Raw genomic sequence first — 23,006 nt, forward strand, 5'->3', positions numbered from 1 at the left:
TTGTCTTAGGTCTCTCTTTATGTAGTGTTGTGTTGTCTCTCTTGTCATGATGTGTGTTCTGTCCCATATTTATTTATATCATTTTAATCCCAACCCCCCGTCCCCACAGGAGGCCTTTTGCCTTTTGGTAGGCCGTCATTGTAAATAAGAATTGGTTCTTAACTGACTTTTCTAGTTAAATAAATACATACAGTAAATAAGAAGTAACTGATGCAGTAGGGAGGAGGAGATATAACCATAAATCTCCTCGAACCAGATTTATAAAACAGATAAAAATACACCTTATGGAACAGCGGGGACTGTGAAGCAACACAAACAAAGGCACAGACACACACAATAACATACGCACTATATACACACACGTACACATGGATTTTGTATTGTAGATATGTAGTAGTGGTGGAGTAGGGGCCTGAGGGCACACAGTGTGTTGTGAAATCTGTGAATGTATTGTAATGTTTTTTTAAATATTATAAATTGCCTTAATTTTGCCAGACCCCAGGAAGAGTAGCTGCTGCCTTGGTAGCAGCTAATGGGGATCCATAATAAACCCCAGGAAGAGTAGCTGCTGCCTTGGTAGCAGCTAATGGGGATCCATAATAAACCCCAGGAAGAGTAGCTGCTGCCTTGGTAGCAGCTAATGGGGATCCATAATAAACCCCAGGAAGAGTAGCTGCTGCCTTGGTAGCAGCTAATGGGGATCCATAATAAACCCCAGGAAGAATAGCTGCTGCCTTGGTAGCAGCTAATGGGGATCCATAATAAATACAAATAACAACCCTGTTCCTGGAGAGCTACCGATCTGTAGGTGTTTGCTCCAACCCTGTTCCTGGAGAGCTACCGATCTGTAGGTGTTTGCTCCAACTCACCTGATTCTGCTTATTAACCAGCTAATTATTAGAATCAGGGGTGCTACATTAGGGTTGGAGTGAAATAGCTCTCCAGGAACAGGGTTGGAGAGTCCTGCTCTGGTGAGGAACAGGGTTGGAGAGTCCTGCTCTGGCCAGAAACAGGGTTGGAGAGTCCTACTCTGGCGATGAACAGGGTTGGAGAGTCCTGCTCTGGCGAGGAACAGGGTTGGAGAGTCCTGCTCTGGCGAGGAACAGGCTTGGAGAGCCCAGCTCTTACCAAAAACCGGATTGAAGAGCCCTGCTCTGGGCTTAATGAATGTCTCCAATGTTCGTGGCTAGTTTGCTTCAAATCGGTTTGAGATTTCTCCATATGAATAAGCAATGCTACCCTACACATAGAACATATATTTGAAGAAATGTCACCTAACAGTTTAAAATACATCTGACAGCAAAACAAGGAAACAACAAAAGTAGACTTGTCAGTATTCAATTTACTTGTACAGTAAAAGGCCAAACAACCACATACAACAATAGTGAATTCCACTGAAATGAAAAGCAAACTTAACTTAACACCAGAATGAGAAAGGGCATAGGCATGCATATAGACAAAAACCATAACGCCTCCCAAAGGGCAACCTATTCCCTACATAGTGCACTACCTATGACCAGATCCCAATGGGGCAGTGGTCAAATATAGTGCACCATATACGGAATAGGGTGCCATTTGGAACGTACACCCAGTCTTTTAGTCCCCTGGTCCTCTTCTCGTCCATCGTCACCAGCCAGGAGACTTGTGTCAAAGGACAGAAAGCTGCTGATAAACCTCACACAATTCTGCAAACCAGCTGCAGGAGGAATGTATGTGTCTATTCCCTATGGTGCATTATGGGAAACAGGGTGCCTTTTGGGACACACATTGTCTGTACATACAGGACCACCGAAGACATCTGTTTTTACAGAATGAGTCGCTACGCTCACCGTCGACTTCCACGACGTGAAACACTAACAGCCAATTAAAACCAAAACAGCAACATGCATGTACAGATACTCACTCACCTAGCTGATGTGTTCATGAAGCAGACCTGGGTTCAAATAGTATTCAAAATCATTTCAAATACTTTAGCTGGTGTTATTAACCAATAGAATAATCTCAAAACAGCAAACCCCACCCATGTGGCACTCCTGGCAGGCTAAAGCAAATGCTAAAACCGTATGAAAGATTTCTACTACTATTTGAACCCAGGTCTGGAAGTAAGGGGTCCCAACAGTTAGCGAGGAGAAAACTATCCATCTATGTAGCATGTGCAAAAGCCATGGCCATAATCTCTCAATCTCAATACAAATAAAATAATATATTAAATTAACATGAAAAAGAACATCCCTTCTTTATAGGTAAATGCTATAGAACATACAAGACCAAAACATTGCAATGTCCTGCCACTGTCTTGCTTTCCACACACACCGAGCAAAGCCAGTCATTTAATTCCCTTCTCTACAGCTCAGTTCAAAATCAGCTACTGTTATTAACCCGTGGCTTGACAGAACAACAAATACACTTCAACGGGGAAACTGTTCAAGGACTCAAGCTTGGCCACCCTAAAACCAGATTTAAAAAGCTTGAATTACTTGGGGTGAAAAGGTGTTTTCTACCATGTAGTACTCATATAACAAGTGTTTTCTACCATGTAGTACTCATGTACCAAGGGGTTTTCTACCATGTAGTATTCATGTACCAAGGGGTTTTCTACCATGTAGTACTCATGTACCAAGGGGTTTTCTACCATGTAGTACTCATGTACCAAGGGGTTTTCTACCATGTAGTACTCATGTACCAAGGAGTTTTCTACCATGTAGTACTCCTGTAACAATGGGTTTTCTACCACGTAGTACTCATGTAACAAGGGTTTTCTACCATGTAGTACTCATGTAACAAGGGAGTTCTACCATGTAGTACTCATATAACAAGTGTTTTCTACCATGTAGTACTCATGTACCAAGGGGTTTTCTACCATGTAGTCCTCATGTACCAATGGGTTTTCTACCATGTAGTACTCATGTACCAAGGGGTTTTCTACCATGTAGTACTCATGTACCAAGGGGTTTTCTACCATGTAGTACTCCTGTAACAATGGTTTTTCTACCATGTAGTACTCATGTAACAAGGGTTTTCTACCATGTAGTACTCATGTACCAAGGGGTTTTCTACCATGTAGTACTCATGTACCAAGGGTTTTCTACCATGTAGTACTCATGTACCAAGGGTTTTCTACCATGTAGTACTCATGTACCAAGGGTTTTCTACCATGTAGTACTCATGTAACAAGGGATTTCTACCATGTAGTACTCATATAACAAGTGTTTTCTACCATGTAGTACTCATGTAACAAGGGATTTCTACCATGTAGTACTCATATAACAAGTGTTTTCTACCATGTAGTACTCATATAACAAGTGTTTTCTACCATGTAGTACTCATGTAACAAGGGATTTCTACAATGTAGTACTCATATAACAATGGATTTCTACCATGTAGTACTCATATAACAAGGGATTTCTACCATGTAGTACTCATGTAACAAGGGATTTCTACCATGTAGTACTCATGTTACAAGGGATTTCTACCATGTAGTACTCATATAACAAGGGATTTCTACCACGTAGTACTCATATAACAAGGGTTTTCTACCATGTAGTACTCATGTAACAAGGTGTTTTCTACCATGTAGTACTCATGTACCAAGGGTTTTCTTTTGTTAAATGTCCCTGTAAAAAGTTAAAAGGTAGTACTCGTTTTTGTTTTCGTTCCTTTTTATTACACACAAAAATGTGTATTTCCTTCTACACCCTGGAGTGTAACATGTAATATATAATATGTATCTATAAAGTGTCTTATACATTACTCTGTTGTATACTAGTACAGTCCCCAATAAATATCCTCACAACTATCGCTTCATAATCGTATCTGTTGGTCCACTTTGTCTGATGAGCAGAGTTCAGAATTACCGTAAAATGTCTATGAAAAGTTTTGTATGAAAATCTTTTCTTCGATCAAACTGATAGACTTGTCCGTCAGCATCGCCTCGCTGTTCACAAACTTGTACCCAAACAGTTTCATCGTGGGTCCACAAACCCTCTGCACCACCTGGGCTAGTTTGTACGGTATGCTGAACCTCCATTTCTCCACTTGCTCTGAGGAGTTCTTCTGCGTTGAATACACTCCACTAGCTTCATTGGAAGCCTGGGTGTTCTTTAACACCCAGTCTTTCACCTGAGGAGTGAACGGGATCCCGGTGAACTTGTACATCTCCGCTGCCTTCCTCATAGGGAATCTAGCGATATCCTCGTACCGTACTAGCATGTACCTCCGCCTCAGCCAAGACGGCTGCCTCAGGCCGACCTCCGCAGACATCCTGATGTTGTCGCAGTTGCCTTTCAGCTTCCTCACCTCGTCGTCGTCAATGGGCACGTCTCCGTCCACCGCCCACTTCTTCCAGTTGTTGTACTTGGCGGAGAAGGCCACCATGCGGGAGGCCAGAACCGCCCTGGGGTCCCTCACCAGCTGGATGAACTTGATATCTAGACGAGGGTCCTCGGCGAGGGGTCTCAGGGTCTCCAGCTGGCGCACCCGGACGGATTTAATGGCCCTGTGCTCCTTCTGCTGGCATGACTCGGACGCCGTGGTTAGGTTGAGGGGACCACACTTCCTAGTCCGGCAATGGTAGCGTTCAAAGACCTTCTTAACGAACGGGCTACAGACGGACTCCTCACAGAGAGAGCTGCTAGATTCTCTCCTGAACAGGGCTGAGGTGACGTGGTCTACAGGAAGTGGGTCAATAAAGCTCTCCAGAGGGGTGAAGTCACACAGGAAGAGCCCCTGGAGGACTTCCCGGTAGGCCCGGGCGGCGGCTGTGGCGTTGGTCCCGCCGCTCTCTAATGTCAGCGACCTCTCGACGTGCCACAGCGGCTCGAACAGGTAGAACATGTTGTCTCCCTGCTGGTTGAAGAACTCGCCCACGAAGGAGGAGCCTGTCCGCGTGGTGGCCAATAGGAGGATGTGCTTTCTGTTTCCTGCTGATCCTATGACCTCTGACCTACAATACAGTACAAAATACAAAACTTTATTGTCAATCGGATCGGATATTTCAAAAAACAACATTATTCCCAACCACTTGGACATCACACATACAAATACTGATCAGGAGTGGGGACACCACTATGCTAGCTTCAGGAATGTCTTTACTGAGATCAAACATGATAAGTTAGGCACTGTAGTGTCGATCAATCACATATATTTTATAAATGCCTTTTTTGTATCAGCGGTTGTCACTAAGTGCTTTACAGATACCCAGCCTAAGAGAAACCTAGAGAGGAACCGGGCTCTGAGGGGTGGCCAGTCCTCTCCTGGCTGTACAGGGTGTCGATTTAGGAGTACATGTAGCCATTAAGGCCAGACTGCTTGTCTTACTGTATGATAAATAGTATATCATGCTACACACACAGACCTCTGCTCGGTGTAGTTCTCCAGGCGTCTCTTCATGAGGGTGAAGACAGGGTCCAGCTTGCTCAGGGTAGTGAAGGAGGAGCCATTAAACTTCAGGAGACCCAGGGCTGAGGCTGAGGCAGAGTTACTGGGCTGAAGGGGTGTCTGGGGGGTCTGCTTTGGGGTGAGCTTGTCTGAAACCCTACAAGACAGGCTTGGCATTGTTAAACAACATGTTTTATAGTTTTACAAGACCATCTTATCCACAGACAGTGAAATCAATTAAAGTAAGTAAACAATCTATGCCATTGAAACGTCACTACTTCATCCAATCCGGCCCCTTTGGAAAACCCGGCATGACACTTGAGGCCGAGTAGCTGAAATGAATGTCTCAAACACACCGCTATGAATAAAGGTGAGCCTGTTCCAGTCTGAGGGAGATCAGTATAACAGACAGGCCTAACGCACACACTCACACACACACACACACATACACACACACCACACACACACACACACATACACACACACCACACACACACACACACACACACCACACACACACACACACACACACACACACACACACACACATACACACACACACACACACACACACACACATACATACACACACACACACACTCTCTCTCTGTGTTGATCATGGAGATGGGCTTAGGTTTACCGTGAGATAATGTTGTTTTCCTTCTCAATGATGACCAGTGCCACAATGAAGACAAGGGAGATTGTGTATTTCATCCTCATTCTGTGATGAAGCTGTGTCGGGATCTGCTGCTGTCACGGAATACCTTCTTTAATAGCTTCTGCCAATCTTCTTCTCTTCTCCAGACTCCCGCTGCCTATTCAAACAGTCCTCCGGTTGATCGTTGTTGTATTTTACATCGTATACACGGCTGCATCGTTCTGCAAATGAAATGAACACGCTACAGTACTGTAAACAAGAACACAAACCTTAAACGACTTCAATTGTTATAGCATAGAGGACTTCAACTGTTATAGTATAGATGACTTCAACTGTTATAGTATAGAGGACTTCAACTGTTATAGTATAGAGGACTTCAACTGTTATAGTATAGAGGACTTCAACTGTTATAGTATAGATTACTTCAACTGTTATAGTATAGAGGACTTCAATTGTTATAGTATAGAGGACTTCAATTGTTATAGTATAGAGGACTTAAATTGTTATAGTATAAATTACTTAAACTGTAATAGTACAGATGACTTAAATTGTTATGGTAAAGTTTACATAAATTGTTATAGTATAGTTGTGTTAGATTAAATCTTCTGAAAACGAATCTGTTGATAACCAGTCAAATGGAGGAGAAAGTATCACAGGTTCTACATACAGTATGCTATAGTATAGCTTGATGTAAACGTATCAGTGCCTCGTCGCTTAGTCAGCATGTTGGTGGTTTGAGGTGGGAGTTTAATAGCTGTGTTTGTGGGTCATGCTAGCTTCCCGTCAATTGGTGTAGGACCCATTTTCGGAGACGATAATATCATTTCATACCACAGTGGTGTAAGAATAGAAAGCGTCAGAGTGGTTTCACAGGGGGAATTTAATCTGCTTACATCCCTTGGGTCTGTCTGTGTTTTCTTTAGGGCTACAGGGGGATTTCAAGAACACACCCACAATGCTAGTGTTGAAAGCTGGTGTCCCTCTAGAGATAAAACAATGTTTGCTCGGACTGAGCCTCTCTCTGTCTCTCAATCTCTCTGTCTCAAATCAAGTACAATAATATTTAATATTGCATATAGGTCGATCGTATTGCATCTACATGGCGATAATAGCATAAAAATGTGTTGTAACATGACTCATACACAGAGGAACAAAATATCTAGGCTTTGAATGCAACCAATACTGTCCAACATGACATGGCCAAAGGTATGTGGACCTCTGCTCGATGAACATCTCATTCCAAAATCATCGACAAACCATTTCTGTATGGACCTCGCTCTGTGCACAGGGGTATTGTTATACTGAAACAGCCGTTGTTGCTCCTACACATTTCCACTTCACAGTAACAGCGCTTGCAGTTGACCGGGGCAGCTCTAGCAGGGGCAGCTCTAGCAGGGGCAGCTCTAGCAGGGGCAGCTCTAGCAGGGGCAGCTCTCGCAGGGGCAGCTCTCGCAGGGGCAGCTCTAGCAGGGGGCAGCTCTAGCAGGGGCAGCTCTCGCAGGGGCAGCTCTAGCAGGGGCAGCTCTAGCAGGGGCAGCTCTCGCAGGGGCAGCTCTTGCAGGGGCAGCTCTAGCAGGGGCAGCTCTAGCAGGGGCAGCTCTAGCAGGGGGCAGCTCTAGCAGGGGCAGCTCTAGCAGGGGGCAGCTCTAGCAGGGGCAGCTCTAGCAGGGGCAGAAAGTCACTGAGCTCTTCAGTATGGGCCATTCTACGGACAATGTTTGTCTGTGGAGATTGCATGGTTGTGTGCTCGAGTTTATACACCTGTCAGCAACGGGTGTGGCTGAAATAACCTAATCCACACACTGTTGTCCATGTAATGTATGTCACCAAGGTACCCAATCCACCAGCTGCTCCTTTATGCCAGCACTCAATGAGGTATTTTAAGAGAAGACTCAAGAGCACTCAGTGACATGTCCAGCAGGCTACTAGAACAAACCACTGTCTGGTGAAGACGTACTGTAGCCTGGTCTCAGATATGTTGGTGCTGTCTTACCAACTCCTAATTATTTATTCAATGATGGAGATAGGAGTTCACAAGTTAATACAAACAGATCTGGAACCAGGCTATTCATGGGTTGTTGATTTCGTCACAATATTGTTTTGAACGTTTGTTTTGGACTGAGCATTCTACTCAATGTATCGTCAATGAGCATTCTACTCAATGCATCGTCAATGAACATTCTACTCAATGTATCGTCAATGAGCATTCTACTCAATGCATCGTCAATGAACATTCTACTCAATGCATCGTCAATGAGCATTCTACTCAATGCATCGTCAATGAACATTCTACTCAATGCATCGTCAATGAGCATTCTACTCAATGCATCGTCAATGAGCATTCTACTCAATGCATCGTCAATGAACATTCTACTCAATGCATCGTCAATGAGCATTCTACTCAATGCATCGTCAATGAGCATTCTACTCAATGCATCGTCAATGAACATTCTACTCAATGCATCGTCAATGAGCATTCTACTCAATGCATCGTCAATGAGCATTCTACTCAATGCATCGTCAATGAGCATTCTACTCAATGCATCGTCAATGAGCATTCTACTCAATGCATCGTCAATGAACATTCTACTCAATGCATCGTCAATGAGCATTCTACTCAATGCATCGTCAATGAGCATTCTACTCAATGCATCGTCAATGAGCATTCTACTCAATGCATCGTCATTGAGCATTCTACTCAATGCATCGTCAATGAGCATTCTACTCAATGCATCGTCAATGAGCATTCTACTCAATGCATCGTCAATGAGCATTCTACTCAATGCTTCGTCAATGAGCATTCTACTCAATGCATCGTCAATGAGCATTCTACTCAATGCATCGTCAATGAACATTCTACTCAATGCATCGTCAATGAGCATTCTACTCAATGCATCGTCAATGAGCATTCTACTCAATGCATCGTCAATGAGCATTCTACTCAATGCATCGTCAATGAGCATTCTACTCAATGCATCGTCAATGAGCATTCTACTCAATGCATCGTCAATGAGCATTCTACTCAATGCATCGTCAATGAGCATTCTACTCAATGCATCGTCAATGAGCATTCTACTCAATGCATCGTCAATGAACATTCTACTCAATGCATCGTCAATGAGCATTCTACTCAATGCATCGTCAATGAACATTCTACTCAATGCATCGTCAATGAGCATTCTACTCAATGCATCGTCAATGAGCATTCTACTCAATGCATCGTCAATGAGCATTCTACTCAATGCATCATCAATGAGCATTCTACTCAATGCATCGTCAATGAACATTCTACTCAATGCATCGTCAATGAGCATTCTACTCAATGCATCGTCAATGAACATTCTACTCAATGCATCGTCAATGAACATTCTACTCAATGCATCGTCAATGAGCATTCTACTCAATGCATCATCAATGAGCATTCTACTCAATGCATCGTCAATGAGCATTCTACTCAATGCATCGTCAATGAACATTCTACTCAATGCATCGTCAATGAGCATTCTACTCAATGCATCGTCAATGAGCACCGATGACGATTTCATCAAAAGTGCATTACAGTGGCTTGTAAATACCATGGCATTCAAAAGGAGGCAAATAATTAGTGGGGAAACCTTTTGTCATCATTTTGATGTCATCAGATTGACTGTAGATGCAATATAACGTTAGCTAGCTAGCTAAGATTGAGGGGAGGCCACCGGATTTTAGCTAGCTAACGTCAGCATTGCCCGCTATTCTTTAAGAACTTTGCTAGCTAATGACAACATTGACATCTGTCTAAAGTAAATTTGACTAGATGATAATGCTAGCAAATATTTCCTACTAAATATTTGACTACTTTAGCAATTTCATCGCATTTCCAGGCACTATAGTGTAAATTTAGACTAAATAGTATTTAGCCTCCGTCCAGAATGACTGCGCTTATCACCACTTTAAAAGGATCTGCCCCTTTTTTTAAATTGTCGCTTTAAAATGACATACCCAAATCTAAGTGCCTGTATTTCAGGACCTGAAGCAAGGATACGCATATTCTGGATACCATTTAAAAGGAAACACTTTGAAGGTTGTGGAAATGTGAACTGAATGTAGGAGAGAATATAACAGATCTGGTAAAAGATAGTACAAAGTAAAAGCCAAACGTTTTTTTGTACCATCGTCTTTGAAATGTAAGAGAAAGGCCATAATGTATTATTCCAGGCTAAGCACAATTTAGATTTTGGCCACTAGATGGCAGCAGTGCATGTGCAAGAGAAAGGCCATAATGTATTATTCCAGGCTAAGCACAATTTAGATTTTGGCCACTAGATGGCAGCAGTGCATGTGCAAAGTTTTAGACTGATCCAATGAACCATTGTATTTCTGCTCAAAATGTTGTATCAAGACTGCCCAAATGTGCCAAATTGGTTTACTGATAACTTTTCAAGTTCCTAATTGTGCACTCTCCTCAAACAATAGCATGGTATTATTTCACTGTAACAGCTACTCTAAATTGGACTGTGCAGTTAGTTAACAAGAATTTAAGCTTTCTGCCAATATCAGATATGTCTATGTCCCGGGAAATGTTCTTGTTACTTACAACCTCATGCTAATCACATTAGCACACATTAGCTCAACCGTCCCGAGGATGGGACACCGATCTGGAGAGATCCTTAAGGCACCACTGTGGCGCTGCCGGCAGAGGGCGGCTTGAGAATGTTCTTGACGGGACCGAGTGACGGAGGTGCTATGAATAGCGAAGAAGGGCTTTCATTATTCCAACAGAGAGCTCCCAGACTGAGCACCTAAACAGTGACCTAACACTGCAGTAAAACAGTTACCTTTGAATATGGGAAACAGCACAGAGGCAAAAAGTAAACAGAAATGGAAGAGGGAAAACCTGCTTGTAACGGGGCCATAAATTGTAAACATTATGAGACTGAGAGAGCGTGAGCAAGCAGAACTGCAGCAGGATATAAAACCTGGTATCGGTCCCAAATGAACCCCTATTCCCTTTATAGTGCACTATTTTTGTCCACTATTCCCTTTATAGTGCACTACTTTTGACCACTATTCCCTTTATAGTGCACTACTTTTGTCCACTATTCCCTTTATAGTGCACTACTTTTGACCACTATTCCCTTTATAGTGCACTACTTTTGACCACTATTCCCTTTATAGTGCACTACTTTTGACCACTATTCCCTTTATAGTGCACTACTTTTGACCACTATTCCCTTTATAGTGCACTATTTTTGTCCACTATTCCCTTTATAGTGCACTACTTTTGACCACTATTCCCTTTATAGTGCACTACTTTTGACCACTATTCCCTTTATAGTGCACTACTTTTGTCCACTATTCCCTTTATAGTGCACTACTTTTGACCACTATTCCCTTTATAGTGCACTACTTTTCACCACTATTCCCTTTATAGTGCACTACTTTTGACCACTATTCCCTTTATAGTGCACTACTTTTGACCACTATTCCCTTTATAGTGCACTACTTTTGACCACTATTCCCTTTATAGTGCACTACTTTTGACCACTATTCCCTTTATAGTGCACTATTTTTGTCCACTATTCCCTTTATAGTGCACTACTTTTGACCACTATTCCCTTTATAGTGCACTACTTTTGACCACTATTCCCTTTATAGTGCACTACTTTTGTCCACTATTCCCTTTATAGTGAATTATTTTTGACCACTATTCCCTTTATAGTGCACTACTTTTGACCACTATTCCCTTTATAGTGCACTACTTTTGACCACTATTCCCTTTATAGTGCACTACTTTTGTCCACTATTCCCTTTATAGTGAATTATTTTTGACCACTATTCCCTTTATAGTGCACTACTTTGACCACTATTCCCTAAATATAGTGCACTACTTTTCACCATTATTCCCTTTATAGTGCACTATTTTTGACCACTATTCCCTTTATAGTGCACTACTTTTGACCAGGGCCCATTGTCGGGAATAGGGTCCCATTTGGGATGCATCCCTAGCTGTACCTGGCTTGCAGAGTGAGTAGAGTCTATCCATTGAAGACAAAGACGGATGTAATGAGGCCTATTTAGGGATATCCTGCCCATTCTGCTGAAGGATTACTATAATGTTACTGTTGGGATAATGTTAGCTTGGCTTTAATCCCTGACTAATGATCCAAGATGAAACGGCCGATCTGGGTTTTAAACTAAACCAAAGCGGTCAACACACCACTGTGTTTTTTTTGTTGTAAACAACTGAAGGATGTGGCTGGAGAAACGTAACCACTCTTAAATGAAGTTATATTCTTCAAATATCAATGGCTATTATATCATTCATAAAAATAAATGGATGTACCAATCCCAGATTGCCCCTTTAAACTCACTGCCTGCCATTAGAAAGGGTATCTTACATGTCGAGAGACTGTGGCTATTCACCCACAGTAACAATTACTACATTGATTGAGGTGATGATTGAGGTGAAAATGTACATCATTATTGAACCGGTTTGATATAATGGCCCATTCAATGAACAGAGACAGGTTAACCCGTTGTCTGTGTGTCTGCCACCGTGGTTTTGTGACAAACCAGCTGTAGGCCTACAACACTATGGTCTCTTTCTATTCAAATGTCTATCTAATATCGATATCAGGAAAAGTGTATAAACATGAGGCAGAACTTGCAAACCATCTGATTTGAATCGTACACCTGGCTAAAACGTGTAAACTGTATGTTTCAAAAGGCACAGCTGTGTGTGTGTGAAAAGGTCAGTTCATTAGGTCCCTCTAATGGTTGCTATAGTAAACCGTGATCATTAACACTGTGTCCTAAATGTCACCCAAATTTGCTACATAGTGTACGACTTCTGACGAGCGCCCCCTAAAGAGGTGCCCTATGTGGGGAACAAGGAGCAATTAGGGCCACATAATGTGGAAACGTCAGTTTATGAGGTCCCCCTGGCAGTAGCTACAGTAAAAGGCTGTAATCATTAAGTAGGGGCTCCTGAGTGGCGAAGCGGTCTAAGGCACTGCATCTCAGTCCTAGAGGTGTCATTACAGACCCTGGTTTGATTCCAGGCTGTATCGCAACCGGCCGCGATTGGGAGTCCCATAGGGTGGCACACAATTGGCCCAGTGTCGTCCAGGGTTAGGGTTTGGCCGGGGTAGGCCGTCATTGTAAATAAGAATTTGTTCTTAACTGACTTGCCTAGTTCAATAAAGGTTAAATAAATATAAATGTAATGTTTGTGGTAAGGATCGGACCAAGGCGTGGAGTGGTATACGTACATTCTCTTTATTAACGGAATGAACACTGAACAAACTAACAAAATAACAACCGAACCGTGTCACTATACAACATAGTGCTGACAGGCAACTACACATAGTCAAGATCCCACACACCAAATGAGGAAAATGGCTACCTAAATATGATCCCCAATCAGAGACGACGATAAACAGCTGTCTCTGATTGGGAACCATATCATGCCAACATAGACATACAAAAACCCCTAGACATACAAAACTAGAGTACCCACCCTAGTCACACCCTGACCTAACCAAAATATATAGAAAAACAGAGATATCTAAGGTCAGGGTGTGACAATAAAAGTACCCTGAGATCATTAAAGATCCAAGGCCTGGCTGATTCCTCCATATGGATCAAATGGCACCCTATATAGTACACTACTTTTGAATAGAGCCTCCTAAGTATGGCATTATAATGATGACAGAACTAAACCCGTTTGTATTTTGACTTTTGTGGTTGCACATTGAGATTCGTGTTTGCAAGTATAATTAGCAAATGTGTAATTGAATTTTGCAAAGTTGTATCACGATGTGTTAAATATTTAACAACGGGTCTAAAACTTGTGACTTACACTTGAAGACTTTGAATCTGCGTGCGCTCTGGGGTTCTCTCAATGTTGTCACGTTACCAAGAGATTCAAATCAAATCAAATTGTATTTGTCACATGCACTGAATACAACAGGTGTAGTAGACCTTACAGTGAAATGATTACTTACAAGCCCTTAATTAACCAACAACGTAGTTTTAAGAAAAATACCTAAGAAATAATAATAAAAACAGCAGTAATAAGCTTGTAGAAAGAGAATTGCACAAGTAAAACATGTTTTGATTTGAGCAGCTCTGAGGTCCTTTTACTCCAGACCACTAAAATATGTTTTGATTTGAGCAGCTCTGAGGACCTTTTACTCCAGACCACTAAAATATGTTTTGATTTGAGCAGCTCAGAGGACCTTTTACTCCAGACCACTAAAAGATGTTTTGATTTGAGCAGCTCTGAGGACAGGACCTTTTACTCCAGACCACTAAAAGATGTTTTGATTTGAGCAGCTCTGAGGACCTTTTACTCCAGACCACTAACATATGTTTTGATTTGAGCAGCTCTGAGGACAGGACCTTTTACTCCAGACCACTAAAAGATGTTTTGATTTGAGCAGCTCTGAGGACAGGACCTTTTACTCCAGACCAGTGGTGGAAAAAGTCCCCAATTTATTCAAAAAGTAAAAGTAAAGATACCTTAATGGAAAATGACTTGGGTAAAAGTAAAGATACCTTAATGGAAAATGACTTGGGTAAAAGTAAAGATACCTTTATAGAAAATGACTTGGGTAAAAGTGAGTCACAGAGTAAAATACTACTTCAGTAAAAGTCTAAAAGTATTTGGTTTAAAATATACTTAAGTATCAAAAGTAAATGTAATTGATAAAATATATTTAAGTATCAAAGTAAAAGTATAAATAATTTCTTAATATTAAGCAAACCAGATGGCATCATTTTCTTTAAATATATATATATATATATTTAAGGAGAGCCAGGGGCACGCTCCAACACTCAGATATCCTTTACAAATGAAGGGTGTGTTTAGTGAGTCCACCAGATAAGAGGCTGTAGGGATCACCAGGGATGTTCACCGGGGATGTGTGTGACCAGGGCGGCAGGGTAGCCTAGTGGTTAGAGTGTAGGGGTGGCAGGGTGGCCTAGTGGTTAGAGTGTAGGGGCAGCAGGGTGGCCTAGTGGTTAGAGTGTAGGGGCGGCAGGGTAGCCTAGTGGTTAGAGTGTTGGACTAGTAACCGGAAGGTTGCAAGTTCAAACCTCTGAGCTCACATATGTTGTTCTGCCCCTGAATAAGCAGTTAACCAACTGTTCCTAGGCCGTCATTGAAAATAAGATTTTAATTAGACCATTTTTATTGTCCTTCTAAGCATTCAAAATGTAATGAGTAGTTTTGGGTGTCAGGGAAAATTTTTGGAGTAAAAAGTACATAATTTTCTATAGGAATATAGAGAAGTAAAAATAAAAGTTGTCAAAAATATAAATAGTAAAGTAAAGTACATATACCCAACAAAACAACTTAAGTAGTACTTTGAAGTATTTTTACATAAGTACTTTACACCACTGCTCCTGAGAAATCAGTTCCCTGAGCTGATGGAAATAAAGACAGTCACCTTCTACAGTCGTGGCCAAATGTTTTGAGAATGACACAAATATTAATTTTCACAGTCTGCTGCCTCAGTTTGTATGATGGCAATATGCATTCAAGAAGAGCGGTTCAATTGTTGCGAAGAAGACTTCAGGGCACCCAAGAAAGTCCAGCAAGCACCAGGACCATCTCCTAAAGTTGATTCAGCTGTGGGATCGGGGCACCACCAGTACAGAGCGTGCTCAGGAATGGCGGCAGGCAGGTGTGAGTGCATCTGCACACACAGTGAGGCAAAGACTTTTGGAGGATGGCCTGGTGCCAAGAAGGGCAGCAAAGAAGCCACTTCTCTCCAGGAAAAACATCAGGGACAGACTGATATTCTGCAAAAGGTACAGGGATTGGACTGCTGAGGACTGGGGTAAAGTCATTTTCTCGGATGAATCCCCTTTCCGAATTGTTTTGTGCATCCGGAAAAAAGCTTGTCCGGAGAAGACAAGGTGAGCGCTACCATCAATCCTGTGTCATGCCAACAATAAAGAAACCCGAGACCATTCATGTGTGGGGTTGCTTCTCAGCCAAGGGAGTGGGCTCACTGACAATTTTGCCTAAGAACACAGCCATGAATAAAGAATGGTACCAACACATCCTCCGAGAGCAACTTCTCCCAACCATCCAGAACAATGCCTTTTCCAGCACGATGGAGCACCTTGCCATAAGGTAAAAGTGATAACTAAGTTGCTAGGGTAACAACATTTCGATATTTTGGGTCCATGGCCAGGAAACTCTGCAGACCTTAATCCCATTGAGAACTTGTGGTCAATCCTCAAGAGGCGGGTGGACAAACAAAACCCCACAAATTCTGACAAACTCCAAGCATTGATTATGCAGGAATGGGCAGCCATCAGTGGCCCAGAAGTTAATTGACAGCATGCCAGGGCGATTTGCAGAGGTCTTGAAAAAGAAGGGTCAACACTGCAAATATTAACTCTTTGCATAAACTTCATGTAATTGTCAATAAAAGCCTTTGACACTTATGAAATGCTTGTAATTATACTTCAGTATTCCATAGTAACATCTGACAAAAATATCTAGACACTGAAGCAGCAAACTTAGTGGAAATTAATATTTGTGTCATTCTCAAAATTTTGGGCCATGACTGTATATATAAACTCTATGTCATTTATTTGGTAAATCACCAACATTTCGGTATTACTGTGCCTTCTTCAGGGCCTGGATGGTGACACACTTCTGCTTCAAGCTGCCTGCCTGAATACGGAGGCCTTCAGTGGTACCTTCCCTTCGAGTAGAGCAAGAGTCTCATTATCTCTGTCTCGTAACCATTTAACATGTACTGTATGTAACCACTCAGATTCATACAAACTGCTGCAAACACAACAACTGACTCGTATTCACTTGTCCCTGGCTGCGTTTAGACAGGCAGTCCAATTCTGATCTTTTTTCCACCAATTGGTATTTTTTCAGATCAGATCAGAGCCTATGTTCGAATGCAGTGCACTATACAGGGAATAGGAGCCATTTGGGACACAGGCCCAGAGAGACGGCAGCTCCCATTAAAGCTGAGGATGAAGCTCTTGTTGTAACTCCGGACCCAAATACACTGCAGCCTTGGTGTATTTTAGACATTTTCACTCTGACACTATAGTCTTTGACATTAGGTTTGTGCTTTGTCATAATAGTCATGGTGCCATCGCTAGTTAGCATTAGCTTGCAAAACTACCTCTAACTTCCTTTGTGCCATCGCTAGTTAGCATTGGCTTGTGAAACTACCTCTAACTTCCTTTGTGCCATCGCTAGTTAGCATTGGTTTGCGAAACTACCTCTAACTTATTTTATTCTGGATGCAGAGGCATAAGAATGGTATCCATGTATTCATCCAAAATCCCAGTACACCTGATGTTCCCCCCTTTCTGTCTTCTGAATTCCCATGATGCCTCAGATTTCCTATCTATTTTTTTGGTGCTTTGAAGGCTGAGTTCCAACACCCTGTTGCAACCTCTGTCTGCCTCAGGCTGCTACAGTAGCCTGTCCAAAAGATTGCAAATCTTAACTCCCAAAATGATTAGACAAATCCTGTGAAACCCTCTCAAAAAGTGAATGAGTTATAGGACTTAGAGTAAAAGTTTTGAATTGGAACTAGACCCAGCTCTCACTGTTGACGTGGACTAGTTGGTAATCACAAGTTGGACTTACACAGAGTACACTGAGTCTGTGTTTTCTCCAGAGAGGAGATCTCCCTCTGACCATCTCAGTCTTACACCGTCTGCCCACATGACACAGACACAAACGTCTCTCACAGAGTTCACACTGTAAAAAAACTTCTGGCCTGAGATCACAGCATTGTGATCTTTTTCAGCTCCCGAGTGGCGCAGTGGTCTAAGGCACTGCATCCCAGTGCAAGAGGCATCACTACAGTCCCTGGTTTGAATCCAGGCTGTATCACATCTGGCTGTGATCGGGAGTCCCATAGGGCAGCGCACTATTGGCCCAGCGTTGTCTGGGTTTGGCCGTCATTGTAAATAAAAATGTGTTCTTAACTGACTTGCCTAGTTAAATAAAGGTACAAATAAATCAAGTCTCTAAGCAGGGGCACAGCCATGGGGGGGTATAGGCCCACCCACTAGTCGGTGGGTTTTTAACTGACCTGTCTAGTTAAATGTACATTTTAAAACATTTTTTAGGTCACAGGTTGATGTTTATTGTCAATAGTCTTGACTTGGAGGCAGAAATGAGACGCTTCCGACTAGATTGGCCAGCTGCAAAGTCAAAATGATCTATATTGTAAATGTAAGGTTAGGGTTAGGAATTAGGGTTAGCAGAGTGGTTAAGGTTAGGGTTAGGTTTAAAATCAGATTGTATGACTTTGTGGCTGTGTCAGCTAGTGACCACTCTGTAGAGCTGCCTCCAATACATGACTCATCTCAATAAATGCCGACCAGCCCTAGAGTCACCTGCACGTCAGCTGGTCAGAGACTGACAACCCTCCTGGCCTGTTTGGATCCCGGCCATGCCAAGGCCTAAGGTGTAACATGTTACTCATTGGAAAACCATTGTACTCTCCCAAAGGGTTGTTGGTGTGTAAAACCAGTCAGTCACAATACAGTTTGTCCACACAGAGAGGGCCCAGTGTCCCTCAACTGGTCAGTCACTAAAGATCCCAACCCAGGCCTTTTTTAAATTTACTCTGTGGCTCTTTCCCAATTCATCCTTTCTCGATTCCCTGTGTCTTTTCTCCTCAAAACACATTGGAGGATTGGGTCAGAAGGGATGGACCTTGGATCTTTTCCTCCAACGATGTTTCAGAAGGAAGAGGACGCGAGGAATCGTGGAAAGACTAATCGAGGAGGACATTTGAGTGCATGCATGAGAGGTACTCAGCATCATATAGCCACAGACCACAGCCAATGGGAGACATGCCATCATCATTAGCCACAGACCACAGCCAATGGGAGACATGCCATCATCATATAGCCACAGACCTCAGCCAATGGGAGACATGCCATCATCATTAGCCACACACCTCAGCCAATGGGAGACATGCCATCATCATATAGCCACAGACCACAGCCAATGGGAGACATGCCATCATCATATAGCCACAGACCACAGCCAATGGGAGACATGCCATCCTCATATAGTCACAGACCACAGCCAATGGGAGACATGCCATCATCATATAGCCACAGACCTCAGCCAATGGGAGACATGCCATCATCATTAGCCACACACCTCAGCCAAAGGGGACATGCCATCATCATATAGCCACAGACCACAGCCAATGGGAGACATGCCATCATCATATAGCCACAGACCTCAGCCAATGGGAGACATGCCATCATCATATAGCCACAGACCTCAGCCAATGGGAGACATGCCATCCTCATATAGTCACAGACCACAGCCAATGGGAGACATGCCATCATCATATAGCCACAGACCTCAGCCAATGGGAGACATGCCATCATCATTAGCCACACACCTCAGCCAAAGGGGACATGCCATCATCATATAGCCACAGACCACAGCCAATGGGAGACATGCCATCCTCATATAGTCACAGACCACAGCCAATGGGAGACATGCCATCCTCATATAGCCACAGACCTCAGCCAATGGGAGACATGCCATCATCATATAGCCACAGACCTCAGCCAATGGGAGACATGCCATCATCATATAGCCACAGACCTCAGCCAATGGGAGACATGCCATCATCATATAGACACAGACCACAGCCAATGGGAGACATGCCATCATCATATAGCCACAGACCACAGCCAATGGGAGACATGCCATCATCATTAGCCACAGACCACAACCAATGGGGGACATGCCATCATCATATAGCCACAGACCTCAGCCAATGGGAGACATGCCATCATCATATAGCCACAGACCTCAGCCAATGGGAGACATGCCATCATCATATAGCCACAGACCTCAGCCAATGGGAGACATGCCATCATCATATAGACACAGACCTCAGCCAATGGGAGACATGCCAGGGGAAATGAGAAGGGAAATCCATTGAGAGCTTCCTGATGATTGCTTAACAATTGCCCATAGCTGGACGAAGATTGCTTCATTTGTTATTTGTCATACGGGTGGTTTTTGGCATAGTTTAATAACACCACGTGACTGTGTTGGGTCCAACGGTTGTTCTCTGACATGCTGTATTTGTATCTTCAGTAAAAACTCTACTACACTACATGTACAACATTGTCGCTAAGTCCCATAGCATGAGCTATAGAATGGAATAGCATTTTTTATTTTGTACCTTTATTTAACTAGGCAAGTCAGTTAAAAACAAGTTCTAATTTTCAATGACAGCCTACCCCTAGACAAACCCGGAACAATTGTGAGCCGCACTATGGGACTCCCAATCCTAGCCGGATGTGATACAGCCTGGATTTGAACCAGGGACTGTAGTGACACCTCTTGCACTGAGATGCAGTGCTTTAGACCGCTTGCACCACTGGGGATCATAGATTACTGTGCAAACCATCAAAAGAACATCTACAAAATAGTATTTTCTTTCAAATGATTTCATGATTTATAATGTAAGCCAGTACACACCAATTACCTGAGCTTATTATCCCGTAGAAGCGTGGTGTCAGAAAGAACTCATCTTTATAGAGCTGCCATCGAAACATTCACAACCCACTGAGGCGTATGACACATTTGATGATCAGCTCATGAAGGAACCACCATCTCCCCATTTATCAGCATGTTACAAATGCTTTTAATGGATGCCTCCTTCTTAAGGCTCAAATAGGATTGTTTTTTGTTTTTTTTAAATGAAAGGGGACTGAAGATAGAAAAGCCAGCATGACAATCACATTTGTAACCATTTCTCCGTGTGAAATTTCAATTAATGCACTCAGCGAAGCTTGAAGAGCATATGGTTTAATTTTCACCTGTTCTGGCGGTGCAAAGCAGTGTATCAAGTGAAATCTTGAATCATTTCAGAATAGAAACTATCAGCTGTTTATTTTTTTTATTTTTTTACCCTACCTTGACAAAGTAATTAACAGTTTACCATTGCAGGTATATTAGGCGACCATAGGCACCACAGACATATAGCAACATGACTTCACTTCGGGTGATTTTGCCTTACCCCTATCAACAGACGTTTAGCTTAACATACTGTAATACTGTAATTACACAGGGCTATTTAAAGCATGATACTCTAGTCTACTTGCATGATAAAGTAAAGGCTGTGCCCCGTGCCCCTATGGCAGGTTGCCTCATACTTACAGAGAGCAGTTCAGTGGTACTCTGTAATGGATCTAGCCTAGACTCAGATATGTTTGTGCTGTCTTAGCAAACCCTATGGCCAAGAAAGTACAAACACATCTGGGACCAGGCTAAGATTAAGATCAAGATGACTTTATTGGTCAATTGCACACAAGGTCCAACCGACATGTCACTTCTGCCTTTAACCAACCCCTCCGAAGGAAACACATACATGTACAGGTTTTGGAGCAGCGCTGTCACACTGGGTGTCCGGGGAGCTGTTGTTGAGAGGGGTTAAGTGCCTTGGTCAAGAGCACAACGGCAGGTAATGCATCTAGCATTTGACACCAGCAACCTTCCGGTTGCCAGCTCACTTCCAGGAAGATTTGTCCAATCAGACCCGGGATTCAAACCAGCAACCTTGCGGCCACTGGCCCGCCTCTAACCACTAGGCTACCTGCCGCACCAGGCTGTATTGGATCTTGACAGGCTGGCACATTGACAGAGGGCAGCGCTGGTAACATATCATGTGGGTTGTTTGATACCCTAGAAGTCCTCATCCATTGGTGGTGCTTCCAGCTCATGCAGGTATGCCCAGTCAGTAAAATATAGTGTTTGGTCTTTAGAAATCAAGCCAAGGGCTATCAGGTAAGATACAGCACAAATCCTGTGTAGTCATCCACACTGAATACAGTACATCATTTATACAGCAGGAAGTCCTTATACAGTAATTAGTTAATAGGCTAGTAATAAAGTAGGAATAGGTCATCAATAAATCATCAATAGACCATGCCATGTTATTTGTTCTCAAATAATAAAAAGCAGCAAACACTTTTCTTAAATAATGAAAACACTAAAGCAACAACTTTAAAAAAAAATGAAAACATTTATAATAAAAGAAATTGGTTTAAAACGGAGCATTCCTTACCATTTGATTGTGACGCTCTCAAGCAACCAGTCGCCTAATCGACAGTTGTGCGCTCGAGGGGTTCCCTCATGGTCTAGACTTCCAAAAGCACGCTGCCTTATTCACGAACAAAAGGCACCTTGTGTGGGAAAAGTTGATAAACTCCTCCATGTCCGTTAGGCTATTTCTAATATCCCCAAGATGATTCCATAGACGAAGGTGGACTACAAAAATACGCGAGCGAACTTTGACATTTTAGAAAGAAAAGTTTAGAAATACAAAAAAGTATTTTTCTCTAAATGTCCACACGAAAAATAAAGGGGGAAAAATCCGATCAATAATGAGATGAAATAAACGTGTGAAGATATATGTAACAAACAAACAAAAAAACGCATTAACGGTTGAATAATTATTATTTTACATCTCTAATCCCAACGAAAGGGCAAGAACACACCGTGACCGAGTGTGCCGCTCTTCCTCTAAAAATGGACACTGTAGTCACATGTGGAGAGGTTGGCCCCTCACCCATCGCTGTTTTTACATAGCCGCATATAGAGGGCCACTCTTTCTCTGTCTCGCTCGCTTTCGCCTCCCTCTCTCCATCTTTCCCTCTCTCAATTCAATTCAATTCAGAGGGCTTTATTGGCATGATAAACATATGTTTACATTGCCAAAGCAAGTGAAATAGATCAAAGTTAAATAAACAATCAGAAATGACAGTAAACATTACACTCACAGTAAACATACGTATTTCTTTATCAACGTAAATGTGCAAAGGCCCGTTTAAAAAAAAATGTATATATATTTCCAAAGAGTCATAAGCAAGTTGAAACTGACAGATACGCTATCCTAAAAAGTTGACTTGCAAAGGTTGCAGCACTTTTTCGTGGATGAAGATGTGC

General features: G+C 42.5%; 1 protein-coding gene across 1 annotated transcript; it reads right to left on the reverse strand.

Moving 5' to 3' along the window:
* Window positions 1–1,322: 1,322 nt before the first annotated feature.
* Window positions 1,323–22,667, reverse strand: LOC110518353 (carbohydrate sulfotransferase 3). Its single transcript, XM_036973283.1, has 4 exons — window positions 22,126–22,667; window positions 6,017–6,255; window positions 5,354–5,533; window positions 1,323–4,942 (listed from the first exon to the last, which is right to left on the reverse strand). Exons 2-4 carry the CDS (start codon window positions 6,094–6,096, stop codon window positions 3,865–3,867), a joined length of 1,338 nt encoding a protein of 445 aa, XP_036829178.1. The 5' UTR covers window positions 6,097–6,255; window positions 22,126–22,667; the 3' UTR covers window positions 1,323–3,864.
* Between the last annotated feature and the right edge of the window lie 339 nt (window positions 22,668–23,006).

This window comes from Oncorhynchus mykiss, unplaced genomic scaffold (genome assembly GCF_013265735.2).
Source record: "Oncorhynchus mykiss isolate Arlee unplaced genomic scaffold, USDA_OmykA_1.1 un_scaffold_228, whole genome shotgun sequence".
NCBI lineage: Eukaryota > Metazoa > Chordata > Actinopteri > Salmoniformes > Salmonidae > Oncorhynchus > Oncorhynchus mykiss.